This window comes from Echinops telfairi, unplaced genomic scaffold (assembly GCF_000313985.2).
Source record: "Echinops telfairi isolate 266 unplaced genomic scaffold, ASM31398v2 ScPeMD7_5592;HRSCAF=6446, whole genome shotgun sequence".
Taxonomy (NCBI): Eukaryota; Metazoa; Chordata; class Mammalia; order Afrosoricida; family Tenrecidae; genus Echinops; species Echinops telfairi.
In genome coordinates, this window is record NW_022109491.1 from 29,318,942 (window position 1) to 29,331,630 (window position 12,689).

The 12,689-nt window shown below is 43.0% G+C and overlaps 1 protein-coding gene across 2 annotated transcripts in view; it reads left to right on the forward strand.

Moving 5' to 3' along the window:
• Positions 1–5,119: 5,119 nt before the first annotated feature.
• The window catches only part of ATRN (attractin), a 146,501-nt gene continuing 138,931 nt past the window's right edge, over positions 5,120–12,689 (forward strand). Inside the window, exon 1 of one of the 2 annotated variants that reach the window (XM_004697865.2) lies at positions 5,120–5,604. In XM_004697865.2, coding sequence (XP_004697922.1) covers positions 5,252–5,604 — 353 coding nt within the window. In that variant the 5' untranslated portion in view covers positions 5,120–5,251. Of the gene's footprint in view, positions 5,605–8,144; positions 8,164–12,689 lie in introns of those variants that run through there. The other variant, XM_045295570.1, reaches the window with a different exon arrangement.

Here is a 12,689-nt window from a genome sequence, read left to right on the forward strand (position 1 = left end):
GGCCTGGTAGCTGGGAGGGAGAGCACCATACAGCCTCCTGATTGGCAAGTTTGAATGAGACGGGGTGACCAGGCTTGGGGAGAAAGTCTGTGAGCAGAGGAGCATGGGAGGGAGCCACTTGAATTGGCCAAGCATCATCTGCCAGACCTATTATTTCCCATAAACATTGCGGCGATAGTGATTCCCGCCATTATATACTATTCCAATACTTCATTTTGCTTCTTGCTTCCATTTACTTTCTCCCCTATCCTTTTAAGCAAGCCCGGTATTATTCGCCTGCCTTTAACTAGTTTTCCTTACTTTTATGGTGGCCTCCTCAGTTACCTAATTCCCCCACCCCCATTTTATCCAGAGCTTGTCTCTTAAACTGCTTTACTTTCAACAACTGAGACTGGTTCAATTTCAGCCTTTCAATTCTTATTCTTTCTATTCTCTGGGTTTGTCTTGTTTATTTATATTCTGAGTCAACTTCAGAGTTACCTCTTTACATGTTTGTTATTGTTGTGAGGGGTTGTCTGTGGCGTCTATTCCAACTCATACAGGCTGAGTACAACTGAATGAAATACTGCAGGGTTCTAAGCCGTCCTCACAATCTTTCCCATGTTGGAGTCCATTGTAATCTCTGGGGCAATCCATCTCATTGAGGGGCCTCCTCTTTTGACAGATGGAATCCCCATGGTAGAAGTATTTATGCCACAGAAATCAACAACTGGTGTATATGTAAGGACTTTCTCCACCCCCACCCCACCCCCGCTGATTTTCTGAGTGACTTAGAAATAAATAGTTATCAGCTGGAAGATGATGTTTTATCAAAATATTATGGAGAGCTGGTTCTAAACATTTATCAGTGGACTCCAAGTATGCCCTCACAGAAATGTGTCTTTATGTTCACTAAGAGATGTGTATAGATTCCTGGAATGGTTAGCACATCACTATTCATAGTTGTCTTACATCAGTAACTGTGCAAATGTCCATCAGCAGTAAGACAAATTAATAAATTGTCACATTATCATTTATACACACACAGTACATACATACACATATATGCATACGTATTTATGCAATAGGATACTCATCTACCCACTGCCATCAAGTGGATGCTGCCGCCAAGCAACCATGTAGGACAGAGTAGAACTGGTCCTTAGGTTTCCAAGAGTGTAAATACTTCTTCATGGGATTAGACAACTTCAACTTTCTCCCACTGAGGGAAAAGCTGGTGGGTTTGAACCACTAACTGTGCAGTTAGCAGCCTAACACTTAACCCTTTATGGTACCAAGACTCTTTTTACAATGGAATAGACTGACAATGAACGAATATACACAGTAAATGGATCAACTGAACAAACACAGTGTTGAATTAAAAAAAAGCCAGACACAGAAGAGTCAAGATTGTAGCATTTCTTTTATAAAAAGTGAAAAAAAATGGAAAAACTTACCTATCTGCTTTAGAACATCAGGAGACTTTGACTGGGAGTGACAAAAAAGGGTCCTTAAAATGTTCTATTTATTAAGATAAATGCTAGTTACTTATATAGATGTATTTACTTCATTGAGCTCAACTCTTACACTTGGCATACTTTTTTGTAAAAGGGCTATACTTTAACAAAGAGTTAAAAAAAAGCACAACTCTTTTACTTAGTTACTTCATAAAGGCAGGGATGTTTCTCCCCCCAAAAAAAGTTTTATTGGCATATAATTCACAGATTTTACAATTCAATAGTTCAACCACATCAAGAAGAGTTGTATAATCATCATCATAAACAGTTGTAGAATATTTTCTGCAGTCTTGTACCCATAGTTATTAACTTCCCTTTCCCCCCTACCTCCCCTGCCATACTCGAGGAACCATTAATCCAGTTACTGTCTCTATAGATTTACCTAGCCTGGATTTCACATACAGAAAAACATTAAAACAAAACTAACAACAATAACACACTAAAACAGAAAAAAAAACCTCAATTGAAAAGAAAGCAGAAAACATTAAAAATAAGAACAAATTTAAATGGCTCACAAAGGAGCTCAAATGATAGGATCCTAAATTTTAACCAAACTGAATTTGCAGCAATCCACTTTCCAATGCATTGTGCAAGCTAGCAAGACTAATCATAGGCCCAGTCCATGGTGAGGGGGAGTCGCCCTGAGGGTTAATTGACGTGTTTTTCCCCTGCACTTTTTACATCTTTATTTTGACCCATTTAAAATGGGTCAAAAGGGAGATCAAATGATAAGATATTACATTTTAACCTAACTATGTCTAGGCAGAGATTTTTGGTTCTTCACTGCCAACCTCCAGCTCAGTCTCTGGTACATAGTACCAACTAAAAAACCCACTAACATTGATTGATTCTGACTCATAACAATCTTATAAGACAGAGCAGACCTGCTCCCTTTATGCTTCTGAGACTAAAAATCTTAATGAGTAGACAACCTCATCTTTCTCCTGCAGAGTGGCTGGTGGGTTTAAACTGCTGACTTCATAGTTAGCAGTCCAATCCAATGTTAACCCACTGCCCTACTAGGGGTCCGTGGTGGGCATTCAATATATATTCAGAAAGCAGCTATATAAAGGAGAGTTCTGTGGATGCAAACCCTTCCTGTGATTCCTGAGTGTTGGTAAAATCATGTCAAACTTCACCGCTCAGGTTTGCTGTGGGGAGGGAAAGGATAGGAAGAGGAGTATTTCCTGAAGCCAGGGCAGGGTCTCTGATATCCTCTTCCATTTGACTAGGGTCCTGCTAGAGGGTAGAGCCATGTCTTTGATTTCCCTAGCTAATTTCTACAGTGTACCATATAGGACTCTGCAGCAAAACATCTCCTGCAAACCAGAATGCTAGTGCTAGGGCCCAGGATACACAATAGGGTTCCGTACAGAGGGATGTGTGGCTGGGTAGTGAACAGGATGCTCTTTAGCTTCACTCGGCTTGAAGGAGATGCAGGATGAGGAAGGATGGTCAGGAGCTGGGTAGGAGTGTGGGGTCAGATCTTAGAATTAATTCTGCACTCTGAAGAAAAGCTGAGAAGCTCCATAGGTATACAAGACATTTAGTTTCCCAGGGACTGCAGAGTACCCAGATTCTGAGGTAGTTGCCCTAAGAATAGCTTTATATCACAACGTTCATGCTAGATAATGTTCTGGCTCTCAATTGCTATGTAATAAACCTGTCTACAACCTAGAAGCTTAAAACAGCAATTATCATTTTATCATTTGTCAGTATTTTTGATAAGGTTTAGTAGAAAAGGCTTGGTTTCGTTCTATATAATGTATATGGGGCATGGAATAAGTCAAAGGCCTTCTTTACTCAATGACTGGATCATCAACTACAATGGGTTGACTGGGTGCATGTGTCTAGAACCTCTATTTTTGTTCATCATTAAGTTCCTCCTTCTTCTCAGTGCCTGTTCCTTTCTATGTAGTCTTTCTCCAGCAGGGTGGAAACAAGAGTACAAATTAGGGCTACCAAGAGCTCAAAATTAGGGCTTCTAGGTAAGTTTAAGGCTCAGAACTGAAAGGGCACTACATCCTTTGTGACCTTGGTTAAAGACAGTTACAAATCTGGTCCATATTTCCATGACCGAGGCCCACATAAGGTTATGATTCTAGGATGCTTGTTGCTTTTCCTTGAAAAAATTTTCTTTTAATTGTGAATTGTGTGAAAGTTGGCAGAGCAAGTCAGTTTTCCATTCCACAATGCACATATATTTTATGTCATTGATTGCAATCCCCACAATATAACATCCCTCAGCCTATTTCCTCTGTTGCTGTTTCTATTCCATCATTCCTATCCCTTCCTGCTTTCGAACTTTGTCCTAGGGCAAATGTTGCCCTTTGATATCAAAAGGTTGGTTGCTTTAAATAGTGCCTACCTCTTAGTGCAGTGGTTCTCAAACTGTGGGTCGAGACCCCTTTGGAGTCGAATGACCCTTTCACAGGGGTTGCCAGATTCATAACAGTAGCATAATTACAGTTATGAATTAGCAACAAAAATAATGTTATGGTTGGAAGGTCACCACAACATAAGGAACTGTATTAAAGGGTCGTGGCATTAGGAAAGTTGAGAACCACTGCCTTAGTGTTTTTATTTACCTTTCATATCTGTCCGTTATATCGATGACAATTGAGCCATGGGTACTGGTTTAGTTTCAGAGTCATAGTGTCTTTCTCTCTCCAATCAGTAAGTCTGGCCTTTGTTATGATTTTCAGCTTTCTTTCACAGCCAACCCTCAAAATCCAGCACCTACGAATGCAGTCATGTTCAGAACACTTGGTAGTGGTGGCCGGGTACCACCTAGTTCTTTGGGTCTCAGGGTGGTGGAATGTGCTGTTCACATGGTTCACTAGTCCTGTGTTTCCAGGTGGTATTTTTCATTGCTGATCATCGTTACCAGATAAGATTCCAGGGCAAACCTGTGTGGGCTGAGAATGCTGTAAGTCCCTCTTTTATTCTGCCCTTTATTCAGAAATGGTTGGCAGGCAAATGTACGGGCAGAGAATTCAAGTGGGCATGCGCGTTATGGGGTGCTACTGGACTATTGCCTGTATCAAGGAAGGCCAGGCTGCATGAGGCATTTATTTATTGAGCACCGATGCAGGTCCTTAACACATGGGTTATTTCGTTGTCCTTATTTTAGAGGAGAAAGGAGAGGCTGACAAGCACTCTTCCCTAAGCAGCCTCCTAGGCCCTTTCAGCCTGCAGTTCCATTCTGGCAGGGCACTGACAAGGGCGGGGTCTACTGGAGGGCAACACGCAACACAACAGGCCATCCCTTGATCCTCTGGGGGCGACCTTTCTCAGTGGACCTGGCTAGCCAGGCGGTTGGCTTCCAGGTAGTTAACGGAGGTAAATAGACGCTTCAGGTCTGTCTGCTAACCTGCCTCCACCGACCGGGATGAGGGGCGAAGTGTGAAAACTAGACCACGCGCGCCTTGTACCTAGAGGACATCAGCTCATGGCAGGCTGCAGGTTAGCACCAGCCCCCAAGGCTAAGGGTTCCGGAAGCTCGAAGTCTGCGCGCCGGGCCCCGCCCACGCGCTGGCCCCGCCCATGCACGCACGGGCGCGGCAGGCCCGCCTCCCACGCCGCGCTGGTCCCGCCCCCGAGATTGGCCGTGCGAGCCACCGTCCGCATAAGTCTGCCGCGCACGGCCAGGCGAAACTGAGCCGGCCGTGCGGGCTGTGTGTGTGGTGTGTGTGAGTGTGTGTGTGAGTGTGTGTGTATATGTGTTCACGGGGCGCCGTCTCAGCCCCGGGAAGATGGTGGCGGTGGCGGCGGCGACAGAGGCGAGGCTGAGGAGGACAGTGGCTACGACAGAACCCACGGGCAGGAACGGCGGGCGGCGCCGGGACCGGGACGTGACCCGGGCTGCGAGGCCAGGACTCGGGGCCGGGCTGCTGCTGCTGTTAGTCCCGCCGCTGCTCCTGCTGCTTCCCTGGGCTGCTGAGGCCGCGGCGGCGGCGGCGTCAGTGTCGGGCTCAGCCGCAGCCGAGGCCAAGGAATGCGACCGGCCCTGTGTCAACGGGGGTCGCTGCAACCCGGGCACCGGCCAGTGCGTCTGCCCCGCCGGCTGGGTGGGCGAGCAATGCCAGCATTGCGGGGGCCGCTTCAGGTGAGTGGGGGGTGGTTTGGAGGATCAGGCCTAACCTGAGGCTGGGCTTGGGGGGTCGCTTGGGACAGCTCCATGCCGATGCCGGACAGAAAGTGAGGAGGGCCATTCCTTGGTGGTTGAAGATCATTAGCTTCCAGGGAAGTCCTCCTATTAGGTCTGGGGTCTACCATTGGTGGAAGGGGAAAAAGGTTCGAGGCAAGGGTAGGGGCACCATGGTGGCATTTAGTTGTGGCAGTTTAGGGGCTTACGCAAAGCCAGACCTCAGAAACTGGGCCTATTTGGGATAAATGAGGGAGGAGATAACAAAAAGACGCGTGAGTCAGTTTTTACATCCCTTGTGCCCTTATGGCCTGATAAGCTCCCTGACTGATTGGAGATGTGGGATACTCTGAAAGAACAGGGCCTTTGAAGTGATTTGTTGGCTGGAAAGAAGGGAGAAAGGGCGGCATTGTGAGAGATTAGGAGCAAAAAGAACAGTGGTTGTTGGTTGAAAGTGCCGAAACTAGCCTTTGGAAACTCGGTGGAGGCTGCACATCCCAACAGTGTTGTAGAGAAGGATGTTGTCAAGGGTCCTGGAGAATATGCAGTTGGCCTGGTTTCAGGGGCAGTACTTCTTGGAGTTATCATTAATTGATCAATTAGCACTTATTTAGTATTTGCTTTCTTTGTGCTAGGATCTCCAGGTAGCATGCACTAATAAATAGATTAGCAAGACCCTGGCTTAGTTCAATAGGAGTTTGGACTGTAGCAAGAGATCCGTTTGCATTCAGCCCTAGTCGTTAGGGTTGGAAAGTTGTTCATGTTTTGGGAGCTGCTAACTGAACACCTATTATGTCTGATGTGGGAGAAGGAGGGGATATGGTGAACAAGGCAGCGTCTCCTTGGATGTTACATTCTAGTGAGGGTGGCAAGCAGTTAACAAGTAAATACGTTTTGCTATAAATGAACACAGTAATTTCAGATAAATTTCAGTAAGTGATACAAAGGCACAGTCTGATAGAGAATTATAGCCACCAGGTGAACCTGTGGGAATTCAGAGGTGGAGAGATTATGATTAGCTGGGGCAAGGGAGCCAAGGTAGACTGAGGAGGAGTCTAGCCGTTGGGGTGAAGTAGTATTTGAAAAGATGGTGTTGGGGGCAGAATTCACATGGAAGAAAAAAATCTAAACAAAGTTGTGGAGGCCAGAAAGTAAAGTTTTGCTGGTGCCAGTATATATCGAAAAGAGTTGTAGAGAGATGTTTAGAACAATCAAATTATAGACTCATTAATGTCAGAGCTTCAGGAGAACTCAGAGACTATTGAGATGAGCTCCTCAGTTTATTTATTATTTATTTTTTTGTTGTTCCTCAGTTTTATGGATGGGGAAACGAAGTGACTTCACATTTGCTGTGTAGTGGGGCTAGTTTTATAATTTAGATTTGTTAGGAACTTCCCTAATCTACAGATATTTGTCAACGGCTCTTTTGTATTAGGTGGTAGGATACAGTGGTAAAAGTAGACAGACACAGTTTTTCTTTTGTAGAGTTTATATTAATGTTTTGGGATTTAAACAATCCATTATTCACTTTATTATAATTTTGCTTACTCTCTAGAGCAGTGGTTTTCAACCTTCTTAATGCCGCGACCTTTTAATACCGCTCCTCATGTTTTGGTGACCCCGCCCCCAACCATAAAATTATTTTTATTTCTACTTCATAACTGTAATTTTGCTACTGTTATGAATCGGGCAACCCCTGTGAAAAGGTCGTTCAACCCCCAAAGGGGTCTTGACGCACAGATTGAGAACTGCAGTTCTAGAGGTAAATGGCAGGGCCCAGATGAGGGCATGATTTTGTTTGGAATGGGGATGAGATTAGTTACTGAGTAAGTGACTTGTGAATTGAGATCCAAGGGGTGAGAATGCAGTTTCTATCTGAGCGGTAGAGCATGGAGAGGCTAGCATATGCCAAGGTTTGGGCATGAGCGGAATCCTGGCAGGCTGGATAGAAGGCCAAGTGACTAGTAGAGAGTGAAGAGGAAAACAGCTAGACGGAGAGTGAGTAGGAGTCAGACCATGGGGAGGCCTTTCAGTTGAACTGAGATTTTTTTTTTTTTAGTTTCATAATTTTATTTGAGTGTTATTTCAATATATTCTAGAATAGTCCAATTGTCTTTAGGATCTTTTACGTTCTGGATTTGATTGGCCGTCTCTTCATGATGTCATTTAATTTCTTTCTCTATCTCATGTATTTCTTTTTTTTTTAATCACTTTATTGAGAGCTTTCACAATGCTTATTACAGTTCATACATCAATTGTATCAGGCATATTTGTACATATATTGCTATCATTCTTTTATCAACAGTTACTTTCTATTGACCCGGTGGTATCAGCTTCTCTTTTTCACCCCCTTCTCCCCCTGAACTGAGAATTTTAAACCTTTAGACCAAGGGCAAGAGAATAGCACAGTCCACATTTTTCCCCTCATGACATAAATACAGGCTTTTAGATCGCATTGACAGAACGAATGGCTTTGAGAAAGGCCAGCGCCTTTTGAATTTGAGGACCTTCCAAGATCAGGTGAGTGGATGGGGGATTGGGTCAGGTGAAGAACCTTCAAGATGTGAAAATCTGGGACGTTGTTTATTTGGATTTCAGGTTAGTAGGCAGTTGTCTATGTGGGTGGTGCACATTTATGACGAGATTAATATATCTATAATGTTTAGGTAGACTCACTTTGGGCATGAATGATGGTGGGCAATTAGGTGAGAGCTGTTGGCATGGGTTGGCCAAAAGTGATGAGAGCTTGAACTAGGCAGTGGGAAAGGAAGTAAGGATAGATGCTGTATTGGTGGAGAGATAACAAGGACAGTTCTGAGAGGAGAGGTACATTGGGCACATTGAATTTGAGGAGTTCTTAAGGTAGCCGCATGGCAGGGCGGATGTGAGGGCTGGAGTTATCTCTGTATGAGAGAGCTTACCAGGGAGAGCAGACAGGTCTGAATGCCCGCATAAATGGTCCAGAGGATTGGAGAAGAGCCACTTGTGATGAGGAACAGGCAGTTCCAACACGAGTTGTCTCAAATGGTGTCACAAACTGGAGTTCCATGTGAGTGAAGGTGCTCCCCTGGTCACACACCCCTTGTGCCAACCCTAGTTGGTGTCCATGCTCTTAATTGGGTGAAGAGTTCAGACCTGGATTCTGATGATATCACTTATATTTATGAGTTGCTGGCAGTTGCATTTTATTTAAACGAAAATAGGAATACATATTTCTGATATTTTTTCCCCTTTTACTTTTCATTAAGCTTACTTGAAGGGGAGAGTGAAATGTTTTGATAACAGTGGTATTTATCTTTATTTAATTTACAATCTTTTTACTGAACTAAAAGACATTAAATGATCACATTTAGGATATGAAATGACATTAAATCAGTGTTTTTAAGCTCTTTGGCTCTTAGGTCTTAACGTTAGAATTTTGCAGTCTTTTACATGGATTGATGGAAAGGTAAAATAATAGAACCAGTCAAAAACACTACTATAGAGTTGATTCTAACTCATGATGACTTAGTGCCTCACTGCATGCCTACTGTGTGCCAGGGACTTGGCCCAGTATTTTCATATGCATTGTGTAACTTAATCCTCTAAATTACTGTATGGTTGTACGTAGACAAGCCTATTTTTTTTCCCTGAATGAAATAGCCTACAGAAATGATTAATTATAAAGGAGAATGATGTTGGTTTAACACCAATGACTATAGGATCTTTAGTGGATAATTTCTAAAGAAGAACCACTTTTATAGGAATCTTCATAATCTTCATAATTCATAATAATTTTTTCCCATTGAAAATTTTCTTTGGAGGACAAATGAACCCCATGTTTCCCAAAGTAGATGATACTGTCCCCTGGCTGGGGATGTTGGAACAGTCATGGGGGGTGAGTGGTGGGGCATGCCTGTAAAAACAGATACCCACACTTTATTTTGTATTATGAGTTATAGAAAAAACATTTGTGATTGCTAGGGGCTTCTGAGTAACCCCCCCCTCCCCAAAAGTGGGTGGTGAGGGGGCAGTAGGCCAAATAAGTTTGGGAACTTATGGAGTAAAGCTATTAAGGCCGTCTGTGAAACTGGTAATGCATTATTTCTTCTAAGGTTCTGCTATACAAACCTTTTGTGAGGAGTCTAGAATAATTTGGTGAATTGAGTTTTCTTGTTAAGGCTTACCTTTTGTAGAAGAAAAGGAAAAGAAGGAAACATTTATTGAGCATCTGCTATGTACTAGTACTAGCACATGCAGTACTAGTAGGAGTTGCTGTAGCAGCTGCTACCAATTCTCAAATTTTTCTGCATTTCTTCTAGATACTGGGCTAAGAGCCTTTTGTAAATTACCTCTTTTAATACTGAGAATGATGCTACTTGTTATGCGTGTTCATGAATGAAATTTAGGCCTTTCCCCCCTGGTAGATTATATGCCCCAGGAGGACAGGGAGTTTTAGCTATATGGGTCACTCTTAGTTTTCCAGAGCTTGAAATAGTTTTCCAGAGCTGGAACTGACTCAGTGCTCAGTATTTGTTGAGTGAAAGAATGAACTTTTTTCTGACTTTTAAAAAAGTTCTCTTCACCCATACCACATGATTTGCCATATCTGGCTTTTTGGCTTCCTTTTTCTCCTAAACTTCACTATCTTCTACTGCTTGTTGGACATCTTTGCTGAAGCGTTTTCCTGTCATCTCATACCATGGCTTAAGACCAAACTTCTTATCCTCATTGAAAAAAAAAGCTTTCCTTTGTACTGAGTTTGGTTGTAAATTCTACCTTCAGTAACTCAGTGTTAGAACTTAGATGTGATTATTGGCTCTTTCTACCTGTTTATTCTCTCTTCTCCAAAGTTTTATGAATTTATCCCTTTCCATTCTTCCTGCTGTACACCTGACCCTTCACCTCATTGCCTGCTAATTAGTGTTTTCAACCGCCAGGCCATTCTCCGCTTCCTCATAAAAATCTGTGCCATTATCTTGCTCTTCCCTAGTTACCCTCAGCAGAAGGCTTTTACTCCTTTACATACTTTTGTTTTTCCTAAACATCTTTTTACTTTATAATTACCATATATACTCATGTATAAACTGAGTTTTTCAGCACATTTTTAATGCAGTTTTTGTGGTAAAATTAGGTGCCTCGGCTGATATTTGGGTCAGCTTATATACTCGAGCATATACGGTATTCTTTCTACAGTTTTGCTAAATTTAGCATTCTTACACTTTACCACCACCATCCCACCCCCATAATTTGTTCATTTCTTCTCTGTTTATCTGAATTCGATCATCTAAGGCTTCATCTTCATTTCTCTATGTTCCATAGTAGCCAATTCTCCCTAATCTTACTTGTTCTCTTCTTTTGAGATGTGTTCTCACTCTGTTCGGTTCTTAGGCATCTTCTGAATGATTGCTATGTGTTAAGAATTGAATGTAGGGAAGGTGAGAAGCGGGCCTTGCTTTCCCCAGGGGAACTCACATTTCTGAAGGGAAGACAGTGATGGGCACTAGGAATTAGAATTTAATAATAAAAATGTAGGCATTGAGGGATGCTGGCCTAATATGTGATAGAGACACGTATTGGAACTCTAATGGAAGGTATCACTAGAGGAAGCAACTGTTCTTTTTTAATCATTTTATTGGGGGCTCGTACAGCTCTTATCACAATCCATCCATCCATCCATGTGTCAAGCACATTTGTACATTTATTGACATCATCATTCTTAAAACAGTTGGAGGAAGCAACATTTGAGCAAGTCTAAAATATTCTATGTGAATAGCGCATTGGGAGGTGAAAAGCAGTCCAGAAGGGGTGACACGCTTGTACAGAGGTGAGAAAATGGGAGCTGTTATACTTACTTAGAGAACTGTGTATAGACAGGTGTTTGGAACATAATTGTAGGGCAGGGGTGGGGCTGGGGGTGCATACAACAAACAGGGCTATGAATGGAAGGTGATACTGGCCTTCCCTCTTAACTTCCCCATGGTCTCCAAGGCTCAGAGCTGGTCCCTAGGCTAAGCCTTCATGGTATTCCAGTCTCTGGCTGTTGTGACTGTGTTGAGATGGACATGCCATCTAAATTAACCCCATCAGGGTGAGCCTCAGGTCTTCTGCTGGAGACCTCTAGGAAAGAAGCATATTTTCTTCTCTGGGGGGATTTACTTTCCACTGGAAAAGGGTGACGCTTTCCTAAGAGCTTGCAGCAAATGAGGGGTGAGTGTCTCCCAGGCTCCCTTGCCCTTTTTTGAGGTCATCACTGTGGCTAGGGTGATGGGAATGTGCTGACTGGTCAGACCTGAGTTGAGTCACTGTCTTGTTTTGCAGCTGGGGGGTGGAGTGGGGGCCAGCTCCTTTAGATGGTGTGGACTGAGAATGGAGAAGGAAGGTTTTCCAAAGAAAAACAAATAATGTTACATGAAAGTGGGACCAAAGCTGGGCATGTGAAGTCAGTAGACAGCCGTGCATATTCTCGTGCTTGATTCTGGGTGCACACACAAGCAGTGTTAGAGGCGAAGAGTAGTAATGGTCTGGAAAGCGCTCTATTGAGTAATGGAATGCTGGTCTGCCAGTTGGTCAGGGATTTACTCAGTCACTTGAGGAGGAACTGTGGGGACCTGCTGTGTGGCCAGTGTTCAGCTGGCTCTTGAAGAGGTTGTGTTGAAGCTGGGGCCAGTAGACCCCAGTCACTGAGTAAGAGTTATAAATATCCAAGTTTTGTTATGGGGGAAATGGAGCAGATTAGGGAGGAACTGCAAAAATACTTGTGTTTATTGGGTGAAGTTATGTCATATTGGGTGAAAACTTGTCTTTAAGTAAAATGTTTACTTATGTTGCAGATATTTAGTTTTCGCCTGATTCCTTAAAACTTTGATTTTTACTTATTTAGAAAAGTAGAGCTGTTGAGTAGAAGAACCATTAAGCCTTTTGAATGGCTCAAATCATTACGTAAGCTGTGATCTGTTTAAAAGCAGACATTTTAACTCTGACTGTGTAAAGGGTTTCCAAGATAGGCAAATATATATATTTTTATTTATTGTACATAAACACATGGGAGAAGAGCAGAGTATATA